A 22,720-nucleotide genomic window follows, 5' to 3' on the forward strand; every position below is an offset into this window, starting at 1 on the left:
CCAACGGTATTGTTCCTGTGTTGTATTTAAACGTTTTTCATGCCTTAAAATATCTTGACTGTAACTCGACACCCTTGCCTCATTTAATATACGCGGTGCTATGAATATGCAAATGAGCCCCGCCTCCACTCACTCAGCTCAGAGATCCACTGGTTGACGATCACACGTTGATCTGATTGGTTACAAGGTAGTTTGTGACGTCAGAAACACCAGCGATTTCAAAGCGTGTTTTTGAGACTGTCTTTGGTTCACTGCAGTTTTAAGGAGGAAATACTCAGCAATGGAGTCGACTTATGAATTTACACATGGTTTGTCTTAAAGCATATTAAAAACACCACATAGACACATAAACAACATTAAAAGCTGGATTTACACCACAGGGGGACTTTAATCACTGAAGGCCATCAGACGCTCTAGAAAGGACTGACTTGGCTTCTGTTTGCTGTAGAGAAACGCCAGAGACACAGCTGGAGCATTTCATCCATTTTATTGTTTAAAATCCCATAGTTTTGGTTCTTTACAGGGGCAGAGAGAACCTGAAGCTCTAGAGTTGTGCGGGACACGTCGTGGTGTGAAACACAAGACACCTGCGACACGCTTCTGGAACATAGTGTTCATTACACAGAAGAGATTAAATATAACATACTGTATATTACTATCAGTTTTCGTCATTTAGAAACATAATTGCACAGGTCATGTTGTGTGCTGAGTTGTACACAGAACATCAGGTGTTCCTGCAGGGCAACAGACTCCGGAATATTCTGAAACTGTCCACATTTACATGGTAAAACAAGTTGAGATGAAGCTAATCAATGCGAATCCCACTCCAGACCCCACTGCCATCGGTTACTTGTGTGTGTGGCGTATCAGTGTGTGGCGTGTGTGGTGTATCGGTGTGTGTGTGGCGTATCAGTGTGTGTGTGTGGTGTATGGGTGTGTGTGTGGCGTATGGGTGTGTGTGTGCGATCACATGTCCAGCAGCAGCACCCGAGGGTCCTCCACCACAGATTTGATCTTGCGGAGGAAGGTCACCGCCTCTCTGCCGTCAATCAAACGGTGGTCATATGTCAGAGCCACGTACATCATCGGCCTGATCTCCACCTGAACACACACACACACACACAGAGAACGAGTGAGAACGATACTGATACCATGACCTCCATGCCGGTTCCTGAACCATACTTTTCTGAGACCAGTTTTATGAACAGCTCCTGTTATAGCAGAGGCTGTGATATTAATGTGGAGAGGCACAGGACTAGAGCGGAGCTGTTGATGCTGCCGACCGTGAGGAGACACACACACTTTACTACATGCCCAGTTTTATACGAGTTGATTTCGTTTTTCCCATTTTAATTTTTTTATGGATTTAATTTTTTCTTCTTCCTGTTTTCATTTTTCTGGATGGTTAAATAAAATTGGATTAATCAAAAAGCATTAAGTAATTCAAATCATAAAACTTGTTAAAATTTACCAGCAATTTATTAAGTTTAACAGAAATTACATCCTTAATGTTTTGTTTGTTTTTTAATTCCATTTTCTTTCCCCCAGTTCTGTGCTTTCCATTTTATTTAGTCTATATTCCATTTTAATGGTTTAATCAAAAACATATCTAATTAATTTAATTCTTAAAAACTTAATTTATTAATTTGTATACAATAATAGGGCCCTATGAATTTTTTATTTTTTAATTCTGTGTTGTGTATTTACATTTTTCTGGTAATCAAATGAAGGCATGAAACATTAACTTATCTTTTCTTCAAATGACAATTAAACAAGCCCTTTCATTTTTTTGGCAAACAAGTGACGCAACAGAGGTTTACTGTTATTATAAAGTGCTCATCTGCTCAATTTGTTCACTGCAATTCTCTGATTGGAGGAATATTCTGTACAGCATCATGGGTAATGTAGTTTTCCAGCCCAAATTTCATTGTTAAACGTGATTATTTTAAAAATACATTGCAATAATGTGAATAGATGGCTTCAACATTCGATTAACAACCTCTGACCCCGTCTGTCTTTGTAAGTTATTGTTAAAATGCCTCTATGGAGTTCAGCGATCTAACCTTCCCAGCGATGGCCACGGGCCGGTCAAAGATGCCATGCATGCCCAGGATGGCCGACTGCGGCGGGTTGATGATGGGTGTCCCGAACATGGAGCCGAACACTCCTCCATTGCTGATGGTGAAGGTGCCGCCGTCCATGTCCTCCACAGCAAGCTCATTCTTACGAGCCTATGAGGAGCCAGAGCACAAGACTTACAACACACACCACAACATCCAGTCCGACCCGTTTCCCTCTCTGCGCTTCTCCCTGATCCACTCAGCTGTTAAACCTGGCATGGCATATTCCTAATATTGTTGATAAATTGCTTTTTGTTCCTCTTTTCTAAGTCGCTTTGGATAAAAGCGTCTCCTAAATCAGGGGTTTTAAACTTTTCTGGAGGCAGGACCGTTTATAGGGCAGGGAAAACTAGTCGCATCAGCTCAAACCTGCGTTGTGGAGACACACACACACACAGAAGTCCACTTACATTAGACTTTTTTCTTAAATATCCACAACACACAACAAATTGTTCGTCACTATAGCAACAATCCACTCTCCTCTTTGTGACAGGCCTACACACACACACACACACACACACACACACAGTTATTTAGAGGACATGTTTTTTGTTTGCCACGTTGTTGCTGTTTGGAGCAGGTCTTAATTCTTTTGCTAACTGTAATTTGCGCTGAGTTTAATTAACTAAGTTCACTTAATCTAAAGTCTAAATTGAGCATACTCATACACACACATACAGATTAACAAACACACACTCACACCTATTTTTGTGTTTGTTAATAAACAATAAGCACTTGAACTGAACAACTACGCCCGCCTCTCTGTGACTGACAGCTTTACTGATCACTGAGACAGCATTGACTTGGAATGAAGTTGTTTCAATATAAAAATGTAATTTTAAGAAGTAGCTTCGATGTCGTAAACTACTTTTGCCATGTTGCTGTAGCTTAGCTTGCTAGCTTTCCCAGCAGATTAATAGGAGACAACAGGAGCTACCAGAGACGCAAGTGTAAGTCATTCGCTTCGGAATATATGCAAACCAAACATTATTCAGACACCAGATGTCATTTGTGATATTGTTTTACTAGTGTGTGCAGGACACTATACTTCATTTATGAGCAAAAGGAGAGCAAAATAAAGTAAACTGTGACATATTATACACAAATATTCCTCATACAGTGACTACCAGTGACATTTATTAAGATTTGGGATCAAAAATGATTTGGACACTTTGAGCTGATCATGTTTTCTGAAGTGTTTTGTCTTTAATTGCTAATGCTCTTTTTACACACAGACTGAACAAAATGAAGCATTGCTTGGTGATTGGTTGAGCTAAACTGGTATAATCTAATTGTGTAGTTAAATTTAACAGCTGACAGATATTCAACATAATTCATGTGTGAGACAGTCTAACAGAAGGACGGACAAAACCAGTCAAATATCAACTGAGTTCATAACTCTGAGTTCTGCTCATATTTATTACCATTTTCTAAACTATAGTGAATAAACTGAGATAAAGTGAGAAATGCTGAAGGTGTCTGAATGTTGGTTGGACTGTATATCTCAGCACATTTCAGATGTGTAAAAAAATGACTTGAAGTTCGTAAATACGATATAGCAATATTATTTCACGACCGCACTTTGAAAACCCCTGTGCTAAAAACATAAATATAAACGGCTCTGATATCGCTCTTCACACCGGCCCGAGTCATCAGAGGAATAAACCGCAGCGTTTTTCAGAAATTGCATGGTTTGATTTTTCCCTCCACTTGACATCAGCTCCACCAGTGACACCACCGCTGTTTTTTTAGGTCATGTAACATATTTACCTAAATAAAGATTTCTGGTCAGCTGCTCCAGTTGCAGATAAATAAGCATGTCTTCAGACCATTCGCTCAGTTCCCATCGGCCTCACCTTTTCTCCCAGCTCGTTGATGGTTTTCTCGATGTCGGCGAAGTTCATTCCCTCCACTCCTCTGATCACTGGCACCACCAGACCCTGAGAGACGAGGAGAGACACGGGTTCATGCTCTACCACAGCAAGAAGACTAACAACACACAGGAGAAGCACAATATCTGGGAATTATGAGAATCGTGTCACATTTGGGGCTTTAATGTTAAGATTTTTTAATGTTCTTCACCAAAGCTGCCGTTATCTGATCAAAAATACAGTGAAATATTATTACAGTGTAAATCATCTGTTTTCTATGTGAATATACAGTAAAGTGTAATTTATTCCTGAATTTTCAGCATCATTACTCCTTCAGAAATCAGTATAATATGATGATTTGATGCTCAAGAAACATTTCTTATCATCATCAATGTTGAAAAGAGTTCATATTTTTGAGGAAACCGTCATACATGTTATTTCTCAGGATTCATTGATGCATATGTAAACTTCAAAAGAACAGCATTTATTTGAAAAAGAATCTTTTGTAATATTATAAATGTCTGTGTCACTTTTGATCAATTTAATGCGCCCTTGATGAATAATATATATACATTTAAATCTTACTGAGCTTAAACCTTTGAACGGTGGTGACCGTCACTGAACTTTGATGCATTATTTTCCTGTTATCACTGTAAAGCTAATTTGAAAAAATAAGTTAAGCTGTATTGTAAAAAGTGCAACATAAATAAAGGTGACTTGACCTGAGATTCACTGTTTCACAGTCTTTATAAGAGGAATAAATCTGTAGGAATTACCTTTGGTGTCGCGACGGCCACACTGATATCCACATAATCCCGATACACAATCTCTTTGGTCGTGTCATCAATGACTGCACACATAAAAACAACCGTTAGCAGCTTTTTTATATATATAGATAGATAGATAGATAGATAGATAGATAGATAGATAGATAGATAGATAGATAGATAGATAGATAGACAGACAGACAGACAGACACACAACTGGCTTTTTAAATCCTCAAGCATGTTAGTGTATTGTGTGTTAATGAGAATAGAAATGTTTCACTGGACTACTGAAGTGTTGGTGTCGTTACACTATCATTGAGATACTATTATAGTTTTTATTAGCACACTTAATTCATTTACATTTTTAGTAATTTTGTTGCGTTTTTTTGTCATTTTTTAATACGATTTATTTATGTTTTATTTTATTTATTTAGTAAATCAAGTTAAACTAAATGTAAAATGTTATTCTACATTATTAATATTTTGAAATAGTTTTTATTTTTATATTTTCATTAGCAATTTTGTTGCGTATTTGTCATTTGTATTAGTTTATTTTACATTTTTAATTATATTAGTACTTAAAGTTAAACAATGTTTTTTATATTATATTTACATTTTTAATAAATATTTTTAAGTTTTTTTATTTTAATTGTTAGTAATTTTGTTGGGTTTTTGTAATTTATAGTTTATAAATCTATATAGTTTTTATCACTTTTTATTTCTGTTTTAGTTATTTTAGTCCATCAATTTAAACCAAATGCCAAATTTTTCATATTTTAATTTTCAGTAGTCAACATTTGAAGTGGATCAAAACTTTTCATCAAAGTTGCACATGAATTTTTAACAATACCCGTTCTTATCTCAGGAAAACTTTGTTGATCCACTTCAAATGTTGACTACTGTATTTCAGTAAAAGTTTGTTTATTTCAGAGTAAGAGAAGTGTATGGTTTCAGTGAGCAGTAATAGCCCGGATCGTGACTGCCCGACAGGCGTGCGTTTCCTCACCAGCAGGAACATGCAAGTCTCCGATGAAGAACATGCAATGGTGTGTCTCTGGGCAAATATAGACACACACTGGCCTAATGAAACCGTGTTAAACGTGGCTGTGTCTATGTAGGCCAAGCCAATGAGGTTTGGAAGGAAAGAGAGGAGGGGGCGACTGACAGGTAATCTGTAAAACATGTTCTTTAGACTCGAACAGACAACCACATAACCACACACAGTGGCTTAATCTGAACTAGCAAGGTGGGTGGGGGTGTGTGCGTGTGTGGAGACACATACCAGCGTTAACGGCAGGCTGATCTGTCAAAGCGTAGGCAGCAGCTTTCACAAACGCAGACATGAAGCCCAGTTTGATACTGTGTTTCTTCAGGAAAGCATCTTTATATTGTTTCCTCATCTCTGTAATGTTGCTGTCATGAGGAATAAAGAAACATGCAAGACATTAAACAAGGAACAGTTGCTCAACCTCGTGCCAACCCAAACCGGCATGACTTTCAACCTTGCAATCCCGAAGCAGATGTTCAGCAGAATGTTCACGCTGCTCTTTATCATCCAGTTAGATATTTTTTATTAGCTTTTTTCTGGTTATGGTGGCATTTTGGACGGCCCCTTGAGGTCTGATTGGTTAGTGTTAAGATTAGCACTTTGATAATGAAAATGAGGAATATAAATAAGAGCACATGCTAATTACAGTGTAATTTTGTGTAGATAGATACGAGTTGTAATATTACACCGTATTTTAACTAAACGCGACACACGTGATCAAAAGCATCTTCTGCGGTGACGATACAGGACGATTTTATTTTAGAAATGGTTCCTCGTTCTGCGACATCACAGCTGGAACAACTATATAAAAAGTATGACAATCTCAGCTACTGATTATGTGCTTTATTTAATGTTTTAAGAATTTAATGCGAGTTTGAATAATAATTTTGTGTGAGCTTTATAGGCATACTGGAAGATACAATGATCAAATTCATCTCAGACAAGAACGTTCAAACGGTGAACAAACAAGTGTATTCTATGACAAATCGGCTCTTCTGATTGGCTGTGATTTTTGATTGCTAAACCTCATCTCGTATTCACTTCAGCGTACCCGTGTTCATTCAGCTTCAGCTCACTCATACCAAACGGCAATAATTTATTCAAATCATAATTGGAATATTTACTTTTATAAAAACACTGATTATATGTTAATAATCTAATCCATGTGTTATTTTCCTCATCATTTTCATCAACAGCTAAAAAGGCAATGCCGGTATTACTGAACATGACTGGAATATCTAAAAATAAAAAACAATGCTATATTTTTAATAAGTAGTAATTTGTAATAATATTAGGACTGGGAATCGATTAAAAAAAATTAACTAATTAATCGCACAATTTGCTGTGATTAATCGCAATTAATCGCATTTCCCCCAAACTTGTAATCATCAATATTTAAACGTAGAATCACTAATTAAATTAAACAACACACAAAAAAGGGGGAAAAAGAAAAATGTCCACACAAATTGGACAGAAAATAGCAACAATATATCAACATATTATATTATATAATATATATTATAAAAAAAAGGTGCTGCATCAATTGTGTTATTTATTTTTTAATGCGTTAAACATCTCAAATTAATTGCAGATTAACACGTTAATTCCCCCAGCGCTAATAATATATAATATAATAGTAATTTAAGCACATTTTGATTATCGTTAAACAGTCGTCATGACATTCATGCACCACAGAAACGAGCATCCCTCTAATTTTGATTTAAAATTCCTTGAAACATGAAAGCACAACCCAATCGGACCCCGATAACTCCTCAGCAATGACCCACAGCATCAGAAGCCTGTGTGTGCGAGGCCAGTGCCATTCCAGGTTAACTTTCCTCACTAAAACCCCAATCAAGCATGTTGTGGACGACAGTCTGCCCAGGTTTAGAGTGAAAAGCGCCGAGACGGTAATTCTCCATTTTCCTGTCTCTAACGCCGTTTAGCCTCTCCGGTTTCTCCGCTAACAGAATTAGGACCGTCCCAAGACACACGCTCTCAGAGAAAGGAGAGAAGACGCGATAAAAATCTTCACTTTCCAAAGCCTTCAAATCTTATTGGCTTGTCATAATAGCCCATAACGGTCCGGGCTGCCTCGCACGCTCCCTCCGAAGGCCCGTCTCAGGGGACGTCCCGCGCAGATGCTAGCAGGCCGCAGACTAGCGCGCTCCTTCGACTCCAGACCGGCACAGTCTTCCTCCATCCCATCAATGCCAACGAGATTAGCGCACGAACCCCGAGCAGCTGAAAGGCAATACGGCCATTTGCGCTGGGGAGAAATCCTCAAAGTGTCATCTTCAGGGGCGAGCGAGGGAGGCTGCGGACATTAACGTTTCCTTGTAAATTAATAAAGCCCATTTTACCCTTCTTATCTTTGTTTTGACCAACATTAGGACCAAATATTTACATTCCGCGCTTTAAGTGGCGATTGGGTTTCAGAAATCTCTTCCTGTAGGCCAGATCCCAATCTATAACCATTTGGACGGGCATTGCGGAGCTTCTAATCGGGTTTGGGCAATAAGCAACATTTTCACAGGCCATCGACAGATTTCCTATGTGTCCGTGTCTGGACACGCTTGCCATCGGTTCTGTACACAAATATAACATTATAAAAATCCTCATAAAAGTGGGGATTTAACACTTACTAGCATAAAGAACAAAATATAGTCAGAGAGATCAATTTAAGACTCTCTTCGATACAAAAACATCAGGGATGCTCTGAAATGAACATTTTGGCCAATACCGATAATTCTTTATACTTGAAAGCCGATAACCGATATATTGGCCGATAAATATATCTTTTTTTATATATATATATCATTTTTGAGAGCCTGATTACCAAAACAGAAGTCTCACCATTTAAATCCATGTCCCAAACACACGATTATAATGATGTTCTCATAATTTTATGAAGCCTATTTGACAGACTTGCGCTGCACATGTTGAACTTCACTGTATTTTCCTTTTTTTTAAGTGATTTCAATCATATTTCAAGCAATGAAGGAAATAATACATTATTTATCAGCTTTAACACATCTGCCAAATTTTCTCATCGGGCCGATAATGATAACAATAAAAATGATCATATATATCGCCTGATACAGATATGGTGGCCGATATATCGTGCATCCCAACAAAACATGTTAATATTGATAACATTATACGAGCAAGAACACAAATTTTCCCAAATATCCACACGATTGCAAATAAACCTGATACCAGTTATCTAACAAGAGAAGAGAAATAAAACACACTGAAATCCTATTTAGTAGGGATGTCCCGATCCGATCACGTGATCGGAAATCGGGCCCGATCACGTGTTTTCAGACTCGATCGGAATCGGACGTTACCTCCCGATCAGGACTCGGATATATATGTATATATATATTCTCATTATTTTTTAACACATCTATAGTTATGCGGTGCCACAGAGTTACGCCGGTTTCACACTGCACGCGTTAGCAGAGCGTAAGCAGCGCAGGAGCAGTGCGTATGGTGAGCAGGACACGTGCATTTTGCTTTCACACTGGCAGCGTTTGTCACGCGCGACTGAACCGTTGTGTACAGACAGAGTACTCTATACTGGATAAGTTGGCATTGCTTTATTTCGTTTTCAAATACATTTAAGAGAAAAGACTTGTCAAGAAGCTTATTTTATTAATTTCATTTATATAACTTTTGGTTCATCTTTGTTTTTATTGTTCTGGCAACAAGTTTGTTTTTGGACATTTGTTTTCTTTTTAAATTGATGTTGGTCATTTGATTGACTGTTTAAAACACAATAGATATCATCAATGCACTTTTTGGATAAAACTGCGGTGTATTTTTGGCCATGATCAATGCATTGTCACTTTAATTCAGCGTAAGCGGCGGAGCAAAAGTAGACTCGGCGCCGAAACGATCGCGGCACTGCTGCTCTGCTCTGTTAACATGGGCAGCGAAAAAAATACGCACTGCACGCTCTGCTAACAGTGCAGTGTGAAACCGGCGTAAGAGTTAGGAGTGCAGTTCCTAAAAGCACATTACTGGCTTTGCAAACACTGTGGCACTTTATTTTTTTATTTGTTTACATGCCTGCCGGGTATTTTAAGTTGAGGTGCTATTTGTTTATATATTAGACTTTTTTTATATTTACTGTTGCACTAAAGTCCAAAAGTGAAGAATTTATGTTATTTATTACTTGATTGTTCAAGCTACCTCACAGAAGTGCTCTGTTTGTTAACAGAGTTGTTGAATGTTAAAATAAGGTGAATTAAATAAAAAATAAGGAACATCCTGGATCTGTTTTTTCGCTCTTCTTTATTCTTTTTTTATGTATTATAGAAGTATCGGATCGGGACTCGGTATCGGTAGATACTCAAAATCAAATGACTCGGACTCGGACTCGAGGGCAAAAAAACCTGATCGGGACATCCCTACTATTTAGGCTGCTGCTTTTTCTGAGACTGAATATCACCCAGTATCTAAGTTTTACTTAGACTTAGTTTTCGTAAAACGGACGAACAAAACTACGAAAAATCCCATAGACTAAGGGTCTCAAAACTTTCAAGCATGAACCACATGCACCATATATCTATCAATCAACATGAGAAAAAATGCTATCAATGTGCTAAATCATGCTAACAAGTTAAAACGTATCAGACAAGCTAACAACAAAGTTTGTCATCAAACTTTACTTGCCTGTTTTATTACTCTTTATTTACTTTTTTTTTTTTTAAATGCATAGAGCTGGAGCAGACATCTAGTCAAAGAAGCAGCTCAAATATAAGTGCTTTCATCTCTACATTATCCCGACGACCGTTCATGTGATTTCAGTGTTAATCACTTTTTCTTAAATCCCATTAACAAAAAGGTGTAGGTGTGCACACACTTTTGACTGGGTAGGGCATTAAAAACACATTTAAAAGAACCAATGAGCCTTTATCTGCAGCTGTAGGCTGATGTTACAGGAACAGACCTCATATCGACTTCATTGAAGGTTGTCAACATGGCACAGGTGCTCTGCGCTTCCTTCAGCCGCTGAGCGATTCGCAGTCTCATGCGGTTCATCTTCACCTGCAACCAAACCACAGCAGAGACAAGCATTCACAACCAGAATTTAGGCTATTTTCAGTTGTTTCATCTGTGATATCACATTCATATGCAAATATAACCTTTTTATTTGGCTATAGGATTTTTTAAGAGTTATTATGACAGAAACTGATTTAAACCACAGAGAAAAACGGATGATCGAGTTGAATTGGGAATTATTTCTTGTAAACTGTCTGTTTCAATTAATTGTTTTATTGTTTCAACAATTTAGCAAGACTCAAAATGCTAACGGAAATCTCCAAATGGCATTTAACATGTTACACATGTAAATAGTGCATTTTATTTGGTGAAAAAGACGCATTGATCATATTTCATTATCTTGCATTAAACATTATCAATCAAATGGCGACAACTCAACATGATCTACTGATTTGGGACATGATAAAAAAAAGAAAAGAAAAATCACCCTTTTAAGTAGAGATGCACGATATATCCTCCACCATATCTGTATCACCAGATATATGTTAATTTTTAATGTCATCGTAATCTGCCCTGTAAGAAAATTTGGCTGATATATTAAAGCTGATAAATAATGTATTATGTCCTTCAGCTGAGACTCTTCAGATGCTTCAACATGAGGGTTTTTAATTGCTTGAAATATGATTGGAATCACTTCATAAAAGGAAAATACAGTTCAGTGCAACACAAGTCATATAGGCTGAGAACATCATTATAATTGTGTGTTTGGGACATGGCTTTTAATGCTGAGACTTTTGTTTTTGTAATCAGGCTCTCAAAACTTATATAAAAATATTTGGATTTAGATTCATCAGCCAATATATCTGTTATCGGCTTTCATTATCGGTATCGGGCAAAATGTTCATATCGGTGCATCCCTACGTTTAAATGATTTCAGATCAAATAGAAACTTTCTGAATATCATCACAGAGATGAAGAGTGTCGATATAATGAGCCACATCACAGTCACAGGTGAAACTGAAGGCTTGACATTTTGTGGTCTAACATGATCATGCTAATGTACAACAACTGCACAATTTGACTGATCAGATGCTGTGACAGTAGCCTGGCTGCGCCCTCCGACGCACTTCCGCTCAATTTTATTTTCCTCCAGCACTACGTCTGGGACTGCTGTATATTCTTAGGTTTCCAGAAACCAATTTTTTGTAGGACCAATCAGCGAACAGAGGGAGTGGCTGAGAACGATGACGTTGATGTAGTGCGTCAGACTGAGTTCAGTAATGGCAGCGGAGAAAGACGTGAGAAAAGCTATTCGGTCCGTTGTTGCAAAACTGCAGAATATATAGAAGTTAAAGCCGGAGCTAGAACAATGTTTGCTAAGTTTTGTTGGTGTCCATGATGTTGTGACCCTCCTCCCCACGGGGTTCGGGGAAAGTTTGATTTTCCAGCTCACTCCGCTAGTGGCGAACGATAGGGATGCAAAGCCGATAGTTGTTGTCGTCTCCCCTCTTGTTGCACTAATGGAGGACCAAGTGAAGGAGGCAGAAAAGTTAGGAGTTCGTGCTGGGCAGCTCGGCGTGCACGATGACCGTGACCTTCTGGACGGTGATCACTGTACAGCATTTGCGGCAGATCCGAAACGACCGCAGCGGCATAGATATACACACTAGATGGCGCCTTAAAGACATTTGTTCCAATGAACTGCCGTAGACAAGGCAACTTCTAGTGTATATATCTATGCACCAGTCACGTCACACACCAGGATGCGCGCGCGTCCTCAGATCACTTGGACGTGGTTGTGTATGAGAGGTAAAAACGATATAAATACTGTTTGTTTTCTCACACAAACCGCTCGTTTCGTGTCTTAGGCCATCAATGTGTACTTACGATGGGGAATTGTTTAATTTGGACGATGGGGAATTGTTTTAATTTGGACTCTGTGCATGCTCTTAGACAGTGACCATAGACCTGCATTATATGACTCACAGACAAGAACGGTTTGACCTAAAAATATCAAAATTGAAACTACTGCGGAAAAAAAGACACCTACATCTTGGATGCCCTTGAGGTCAGCTAAAACATACCCAAATTTAATTTCAAAGTGAACTATCCCTAATGATTAGACCCAGCTTCGACTGTTGTTAGTTGACTGGATACATCACTGTCCTTAGTGTCAAATATACATTTAGAATTTACAATTGTTCCTTGAACTCTTAAATTCGATGAACAAAACCTGCAGCTCTCGTTGACAGACTTATTCTAAACATAATCCTCTGATCATTCTGACTTCTTGTTTCCGGCCGGTTTGGTTTCGGTGCATGACATGCGTCACGACCACACGTTAGCGATTGGCTATGGCAGATCCTGAGTGACTCTGGGCAGATCCAATAGTTTTGAACTTTAACAGAGAACCCGCCTACAAGGAAGTAAACGTTTCTCAATGGAGAGAGGCCAGACTCTCTGTACAAATGAAATGTACGAGAGTCTGGTAGAACCAGGCTACTGTGACAGTGTAATTAGCCCTAAATTAGTCAATCTTCTTTGATGTAATTGGTACAATATTACCAGGGATGCACGGATATGAAAATTTTGTACAATGCGATAATTCGTTATATTTGAAAGCCGATAACCGATATATTCGCCGATAAATCTAAATCCTAATTTTTATATAATTTCTGAGAGCCTGATTACAAAAACAAAAGTCTCACCATTTAAATCCATGTCCCAAACACACAATTATAATGTTCTCAATATAATTTTATGTAGCCGATATGACAGACTTGCGCTGCACATGTTGAACTTTACTGTATTTTCCTTTTTTTTAAAGTGATTTCAATCATATTTCAAGCAATTCAAAAACATCATGTTGATCAGTGTGCATCTGAAGTGTCTCAGCTGAAGGAAATAATACATTATTCACCGGCTTTAATATATCGGCCAAATTTTCTTATCGGTAACATAAAAACATAAAACCGATAAGAAAAAAAAACCGATAACATCAAAAATGAACATATATCGGTCGATACCGATATGGTGGCCGATATATCGCGCATCCCTAAATATTACCCAATAAAGATGCTAATAGAATGAGCACATTAGGGTCGTACACAGCAAGAGCCGTCATACTGGGCTGTGAACACCACATACTATAGCAGTGTGCAGAACTCGAGCTGCAGTGTGTGTTCCTGCAGACGGCAGGCTGTCTTACCCTGTGCTCTGACCGGGCAGCTTTGGCCCCAGTATCAGCAGGAGCAGCAGCAGCAGTGGGTTTAATGGCGGACACTGTCAACAGACACAACAGAAGACAGTTTTAGGACCGTTCAGTCCTGCAATGTTTTAGTAACAAAAGCAGGATTTAAAATTTAAGGCTTTTTAAAAATGAATACAATATGGGTAGGGCTGTGCGGTATATCGAGTTTGTACGATATATTGATATATATATATATATATAAAAGACATTTCATAAAAAATTGTTTTTTATTAATTCAATTAATTAGCAAGCTTTTGATATTAAAATTTAATTCAACAAATGAAAATGAATCCAGAGAACCTAAAACAGAAAAAAAACTGGATTTGGGAACAAAATAAAATGGAATTTGGGGAAAAAATTAAATGGGATTTGAGGGAAAATAAAATGGAATATGGGAAAAATATAAAATTAAATTTGGGAAAAAATAAAATGGGATTTGGGGTGAAAAAAATCAAACAGATTTCATAGGGCTCTATAAGCACCATAGAACAAAAGAATGTTGTATGAAATCAACGATGAGGTTTGATTATGTAAGCCGGGTAAAACTCCTCCTGGCGGGCACTAACCTGGTGTGGCCTGGATGGGCTGGGCTGGCACAGGGGGCACGGGGGGCATGCTGGAGGGGATGGGGCCCGCAGGACCCGGAGCCGGAGGAGGAGGAGCAGGAGCAGGCGTCTCTGCCGGAGGAGGAGGAGGAGCTGACGCCACCGTCGTCTTAGCAGCTGCAGCTGAAACGTGTCACAGTCACAGCTCAGACCGCTGCAGCACAACATCACTCACTTACACTCATGACCACTTCCTAGCACACAATGACCTGATACTTTATTTATGGTTGTGGTTAATGAAGATGGAAATTTTGAATGTGGGTAAACACATGTATACTTCGCCCTGATAAAGATTTCACAAGTTAGTTTACTTGTTTAGAAGCAAAGTTTTATTCAATATATTATCTCAAAACAGCATCACAGAAAATGCATGTTTCAATCTTAAAATCAGAGTCAAAATTATGTCAATATTGCAGTAATATACATAAAGTTATGTGGATCGTTAACATTAATAACACAATGATCATGTCAGGCAACGATTACAGCCTGATAACAATAAAATAACACAACATAAGATGTATTTAGTCCAGAACATTCCTTTAATATATTACTATTATTATGTTTTGTGACTGACCTCCTTTCTTGAGTCTGAAGAGAGGCGTTCCTCCTTCCACTTTCCCTCCGTCAGGAACCAGCAGCTCCTCGATGACTCCGGCAGCAGGAGAGGGAACCTGCACCGACGTCTGCAGCGGGACACAACACACACTTCAGGCCCTCACACACACACACCTCAGGCCCTCACACACACCTCAGGCCCTCACACAGTCAACAACCACAGAGCCCTCTTCTGCAGAGCTGAACTCAAGCGTAAACATTTTAATCAAAACATTTGATGTTTAACATCAAATCTAGATTTAAATCTGACCATAATTGAAAATGGGAATATATGCGACTGATGTTTATGAACTATAACTGCAGGAGCACTGACACACAGGTCACTGTGTTCAGAGTAGTACATGTGTTCCTGCAAAACCACTTCTTAGTCTGTGGTTTGCAACCCTTCTGCTGCTTTCTTTAACCAGTTGATGTTAGTTTTTTGTACAATAATTTTAATAATTGTGTAACATACAGACTTTCATTGTGCACATAGTTTGAGTGCACTGGCATGACAAATATGATATCAATTATTAGAACGGTTTTTAATTGCAACCCATGTAGTTTCAAAGTCACATTAAAAACTGTATTTACAGAATCCCCTAAAACAGACAAAACACTTCTTCTTACCTTATCAGTCTCAATTTCACAGACCACCTCATCCTCAGAGACCGTGTCTCCAACAGCTAAGAGAGACACAAACAGGGTGAACGAGGTCCAATCAGGTTAACCGTGTGTAACACACACCTGATCTCACACACATCTTACCTTTCTCCCACCTGACGTCTCCCTCTGTGACAGACTCCGCAAACGCTGGGGTTTTTACCGTAATAACTTCATTCCCTGCAATCACACGAGACATTTAATGTGGTGTGCAACAGTAGAAACGTGTTAACCAATAGAGATCTTCACGCCACTGAAGACATGACTGCACAGAGAGAAAAGCCTGCCTAAAATGGCTGTGTAATTTAAAACAAACAAACAAAACCAATTTGTTTCACGAGTTAATTGGATTAAAAAAGTGCAGTGGACACAAACACTTCAGCAACAGAAAGATAAGAAACGCTCTAAGTTCGTCTGCATTAGCATTGAGCAGTTTATTACATGTAAGGTAAATAATTAATAGCGCTAATAACTCGATAAACATCACCAAATGACTTAAAGTGCAATGCTGCACTCAACACATGTCTGGTTTTGCCAGGTCTCGTGATTTGTATTCTAGCATCATGATTGCAACATGATTCCTCACATTTTAAATATTTATCAGCATCCACGGCAACAATGTGCCTTTATATTATCGCGCTTATTACTTCACACAAAATATTGATTTGAGTTAATTAACGTTAAATCTTTTATTAGCAAAGTTTTGTGAAGAAATCGGGATCTAGCAAGCAGCTTTCAGTCAAGACAAACCACAGAATAATAAATATCATGCCACTGAATGCTGAGATTAACGAATTAGAATCAAGTATTCTAGAGATGTGCAATAAAGCTAAATATTTCAAAATAATTTGAGACCCCATCCTACGGCTGAGAAGAATGTGAAAGGCTGCATCCATTTGTTCGGACTTTACCAGTGCGTCATATGTAGAGCGGGGTGTCAAACATACAGCCCAGAAAATAGAGATGCACCGGTCGACCAGCCATAAATCACAACGCTTTTCAGTTTCTTTTAAAAACTACTTGCACACAAACTGCTTTGCAATCATTTCCAAAAATGTTATTTGAGTGGAAATATTCTGAAGTCTGTAAACAGGAAGTTCACACAGGCCTGGTGCCTCATTTATAAACGTTGCGTACGCACAAAAGAAGGCGTACGCCGTTCTCTACGCAATAATTGGTATTTATAAAAAGCAAACTTGACGGGAGAATGTGCGGTCCTTCACGCAAGCTCTGACCCAGGCGTACGCACACAAACAGGTGAAATGAGAAATGGCGACACCATCGGCAGATGGAAGAAACACGTGAAAGTGTGTGAAACTGTAGACCGTTGTGTAAAAGAAATGGCAATACTGCCTCTCATAAATAACATGAAGACTTCACAAAGCAAGTCTTACAATTAACGGCCCACACGAACACCCGTTTGATCGATCAAAGTGTAAAACAAACCAAATCAAACGAAGATTACAACAGAAATGCAAATTAACACACAAAGAAAAGTGAAATGTTCTGCAATAATATTGGCATGTTATGCAATTCATCCTCATAACACATCTGCAGCTTGGCAGATGCAATCAAATGGATGGTAATAAAATGGCAAGATGCCGTCACAATGCGTAATGACGCACAATGGCTGATCTTGCGCTCTTGGTTTTCCTCTCTGTGTTTGCCATGATTTCGCAATCGATGAATATTAACTTGTGGGTGTTTCACGGACTATTAATGGGCAACTATGGGCGTGACATGAAGCCGCAAAAGCTGCGCTACATTTAGAATTGATTGTGATTTATTAAGGGAAACTGCGTAGGATGTGCGTGAGGTTTCATCCGTACGCCACTTCTGACGCAAATCCTATGCAAAGTTTTATAAATGAGGCCGCAGAGAAGAGACACGCAGAAGACGGACGCGAAGAGAAAAGAGATGCGCCAGCAGAGAAAAAAACTACACCAGCCACAGAAAGCTCACCGTTTGCGAAATACAGAACAGGAAGAAAAAAGTAAATATTAAAGTGGTGGTAGGGATTTATATGAATGTATCTATGAAGCGAACTGTCTTCAGAATAATTCTAGCATAATTTCACAAAACAAAAGTCAGACGAGAGCTGCACGATTAAGCGTTAAAAGATCGCAATCTCAATTCAAACACCAGCGCGATCTTACTCCTAAATGACGACAATTCGTCTGTGTCTATTAAACGACAAAATCACACCAGAACATCTAGATCTGCGTTTGCGCTGCTGATGATCTAGAGAGAAGTGGTCATTCATGGACAGGCATGAAACAGTCTTTTTTACCACAGTTTCATTATTTCTGTCTTACAATAATTCAGATTTTCACAATAATTCAGATTTTCACAGAAGTACTGGGATAAAAGTCCACAGTTCAGATGTAAACACTGATGTCTACGGAAGCGATCAAAATGGAGTAAATCATCATTTTGAAAGTAACTTGATGCTTCAAATAATGATATAGATTTTATCACTACACCAGTAGGTGGCGACATGTGGCTGTTAAACAATGTATTTGTCAATGAATAATAGGGCTGAACGATTAATCGCAACAAAACCGCACGCGATTTGCGATTATTTTATGCGCAGCTTGTCAGATTGGTAGCAAATACTGCCCCATTTGACCACCAGAGGGCGCTCTCACGCAAACACGATAAATATGCCCCGCTGCATCCCTATCGCTGTAGCTGAACAAACAGAAGACTGAAGCACTTTGATTAAACATGACTTATAGATACACGACTGCCTTATTCTGTGTGAGAAGCTCATCATCTCACAGAAGGAGGAGCTCAGCTGTCGTTATGAAGTGAGTTTGGAGTAAAAGCATGTTATTAAATGTAGTCTGTTGTTGGACAAGAGGTTCATAAATGCTTCTCATGTTTTGGAAAGATGTTTGACGCGTGTTGTTTTTTCAAATGCACGTTATAAGTGACTCTCAGTGCTTTCAGATGGAGCAGCGTTTACAGAGCCGTACATCACTGACAAACTGCACATAAAATAAATAATCGCTGCCTTTGCGATTACATGGAAAGTGCGATTAATCGTACAGCCCTAATGAATAATTCATCCAAGATTATGTATTTATGAGTGAGTCATTGAATCATTTATTCAAACTGTTTTTAAAAGTATTCATTCATATTAAACTTTTTTTTATAAATACTGTATTTTTACAGTATTTGACAATTTTTGAAATGCAATACATATGTTATTATTGTTTAATTAATAAATTTTTTATTCTTTATTTGAAAAAATCTGATCTAATTCTGACCTTGAAATAACCTTCAGATTCCGTTATTTCAGCAAAATAATCAACAGTGAACCCACTAATGAGGAGGTCAGGGTCACGCTCTTTCACAGTGTCCTTGTTACAGAAAATAAGAGTAAAAATTACCACAGCACAACTTAACTAAAATTAATGACAAGCTATGCGGTTTAAAACAAAATAAACATGCATTTAAATAACGCCGACACACCAGTAAGATGGTTACACAAATATGTCAAAAATATATTTTCCAATATACAGATATTTGTGAAACAAATTTCCACGGCTGTTCCAAACCGTTTTGCAAACCAAATCATTCTGATGACAGACTTTCAGAAACACCAAACCAACATCTGAGATGCTGCGATGCCATTGGTCCACTGGTTACTCCAGTTATCCAATCACAGCCTCAGGGCAAAGTCATGACTTTATTGTTGTGCATCCAGGGATTTATTAAGTAAATGTGTTCCCATCATAGTTTATGTGCATGTCTTCTTATCGGATAAATTATCCGCCTCGATTGAGTGCATATGTGATTTTTTTTTGTGTGCGCATTTATAATTTATGCATATCTTGGCGTTTCCATTCAGCGTTCCCAAAATGGGCATAAAAATAGGTGTATGGAAACACAGCTAATGATGCAGCTTTACCCTGAGCTTCCAGAAGCGGAGCGTGAGCTGATACGTACTGTGAGCGGCTGTGGTGTTGAAGTATCTGATCTGGTAGACGCTTGACCGGGTCTCACTCCTCCTAGAAATCAACAGCACAGTCCAGTGAGATCTCACCACATAAATCCTCTGGGATCAGAGAAGTGTGGGACTTCAGAGATACTTACGGGCTGTTCTTGAAGGAGACGCACTGACTAGCGGATGATATACCTGGAGGAAAAAGGAACATCTAATCATGTTTGTTTGCAACTGTCAGAAAAAGAAAGATACAAGACTGTTAAAACCTTTAGAAAAACCCCACCTATGTCATGCAAAACAGAGGAAACATCAGCAAGAGTCAGAGCTCACCTGAAGCAGCCCGTCTGGCAAGAACACCGTTTCCCTGCAAGAACAAGACGACACAGTCCATCAGTGAGCGCTGACAGCACTGAAGCATCACTGTGCCAATCACAGAGCAACGTCCAACAAACACACGATAACCTCATGTAGACAGGCTTCGACAAACAGCTTAAAGTCCCCCGTAGTCAATCATTCTATCCCTTTAAACTCATCTTTGATCACCAAAATGTCATATTTAAATGTCAGTTTCAGCTCAAATGTAATATCCGACATACTGACTACGGCTGCACAATATATAGAAATATCGCACTTTTCTTCAATATCGCCCAACCCTGATACTGACTATGATTGGGTTATTAGAGACGGTCATAATCCAAGCTTGATAGGCAAAAATCATTGATGATATTAATAATGCAGTAATAATAAAGTTGTTTCTCGTTATGGCTTCGAAAACGCGAACTCATTTCATGAACTCTTCAGCTTTACCTCTGCTACTCCTCAGAGGTTTCAGCTGGTCTATTCATACGTTCATGATTTATTTGCCAACATTAATTTTCGTAACAGTCTTAAAATATGTATTTGTCACGTCGGACACGCCCCGCACCGAAGCTCTTTGTTTTATGATCTATCCTGACAGTGATTATTTTTTATTTCATGAAAAAAAAACAGGATAAGTTAATATTACAAATGGTTTCTTTGCATTTATGTTGTATTTTTTTGTCAGTGCCGGACTCTCAGTTCACATGGAGTCGGGAACTTTGTAGTGTGTGTGTGTGTGTGTGTGTGTGTGTGAGACAGGTGTTTGTCCATCACCGAAGAGTATTTTTGACCAAACTATGGTAATTTAAAGCTGCACGTGACTTATGAACACATTAGTGTTTCATATGGAGAAGGGAACTTTTTAAATACACATGGAAAACTAAGCAAAGCCTACATAAAATAATCATTTGCAAAAAAACAGGACCTGTGAAGTTGCAAAAACTGCATTGCCGTTTTATATTAGAAAAAGTAATATTCAATCTAATACTTTAACGTCATATTGTTCTATAGTTAATCTTACATCGTTATCTAATAAATCAATGGAAAACAGGCGCACTGATACATGACTGCGTCTGACAGGCCGTTAAACATCACTGCTGTCGGCACGCGAAGGCTGAGTGACAGTCCGGCACACATGCGGGTCATGTGATCTATCCGTGTGTCACAGGGTCAATGGGAAGGACTCTCATATCTACAAAATGAAAAAGATTATCAATATGTGTTTAAAGTTCTGGTAAATAACAGACTCATTTGGGGGATTTTCCTCCTCTACTTCTCAATTAATCTGTCCTTGTGCCTGTCCCTGGTAAAGTCACCTTGACATTAAAAATTCTTATTTTTTTAAGGAATATTGTAGGATTTACTGTAGGAAGTGTTAATAATCTTGACTCAGAATAAGTTCCTCTTGCAGCATCTCTTCTCTTCTCTGATGACGAGGGCGGGGCTATAACCTGTCACTCACATGAGATCAGCCAATAGCAAACCACAACCACCCAATCAATTCCCCACAGACACAATCAAGCCCCGCCCACATTTGTTCTTGTTCCAGAAGACCAGTTCAACTTCTGTTTCATAACTTCAAAGCACTGATATATATATATATAGATACATAGTACATATTAATTACTCTAGATAAGATGTTTGCACAAACTGAAATGAAACGCTTATTTTACAAGCTTTCCTCAAATATCATTAATGAATCATCATAAATGTTCCACTTTGAAAGTGACCCACAGTAGATTGACTACGGTTAATGCAGTGCTAAATGCAGCTATAGTCAGTAATCTTTATGACCGAATTACGGCAGATATCACTAATATTTAGTAATAACGAAAATAATGTTTTATTTAATACAGTCACTTTAGAAGATAATGATAAGAGAAAAACAGAGAAAGTGATGCCCTGAAACAGCAGAGACGTATGACAGCAGCACACACACACACACACAAAACTACTAATGCATTAGCATGACACATGACAACACACATGAATATTAACACGTTTAGCGCGTGTCGTGTTGTTATGAGGTGACAGCTTGATCACATGAGGTCTTTGACAGCAGACGTTTCTCAAACGACCTCGTTGATCTACAGTATTTATTTAAAGTTTGATGAACGCATCATATAAAGCCCGAAAAGCCCGTGTAAGTGTCATGAATATAATGTAAATGTGTGAGTTTGTGCGCGAGTGTCCTGCTGCCCTTGGGCCTGCGCGCGGCCTACCGCTGCCGTCATCATTAACGGTCGTTACGCTCACGGTTCATCACCGTTCAGTCTCTCCGCGGGACACACCCGGGGAAAGACACACGTACCTGCCGCAGGGCGGTGATCGAGCGCCCGAGGCTCCGGGAGAGACAGCGGGAATGGGACAACATGTCGTCGGGGTGAACCGCGCGCAATGCAGCTCTCACACAGCACAGAACCGGAAACCGCGCCGCCGCAATCCGGAAGGAGTCCGGAACATACCATCACGAATCAGAG

The 22,720-nt window shown here is 38.7% G+C and overlaps 1 protein-coding gene across 1 annotated transcript; it reads right to left on the minus strand.

Moving 5' to 3' along the window:
* Positions 1–468: 468 nt before the first annotated feature.
* Positions 469–22,697, minus strand: dlst (dihydrolipoamide S-succinyltransferase). Its single transcript, XM_084097325.1, has 15 exons — positions 22,552–22,697; positions 20,211–20,244; positions 20,030–20,072; positions 19,883–19,944; positions 16,034–16,108; positions 15,896–15,951; positions 15,246–15,354; positions 14,633–14,794; positions 14,025–14,098; positions 10,764–10,861; positions 6,041–6,171; positions 4,768–4,841; positions 3,977–4,060; positions 2,064–2,231; positions 469–1,101 (listed from the first exon to the last, which is right to left on the minus strand). Exons 1-15 carry the CDS (start codon positions 22,612–22,614, stop codon positions 967–969), a joined length of 1,368 nt encoding a protein of 455 aa, XP_083953451.1. The 5' UTR covers positions 22,615–22,697; the 3' UTR covers positions 469–966.
* Between the last annotated feature and the right edge of the window lie 23 nt (positions 22,698–22,720).

Source organism: Abramis brama (assembly GCF_963993115.1).
Source record: "Abramis brama genome assembly, chromosome: 21".
Taxonomy (NCBI): domain Eukaryota; kingdom Metazoa; phylum Chordata; class Actinopteri; order Cypriniformes; family Leuciscidae; genus Abramis; species Abramis brama.

Coding starts and splice junctions, on each gene's coding strand:
- dlst (XM_084097325.1), bottom strand. CDS start 22,614: ATGTTGTCCCATTCCCGCTGTCTCTCCCGGAGCCTCGGGCGCTCGATC. Junction 14,795..15,245: donor CTTCAGACTCAAGAAAGGAG/GTCAGTCACAAA, acceptor GACACGTTTCAG/CTGCAGCTGCTAAGACGACG. Junction 2,232..3,976: donor TCAACGAGCTGGGAGAAAAG/GTGAGGCCGATG, acceptor GGCTCCTCATAG/GCTCGTAAGAATGAGCTTGC.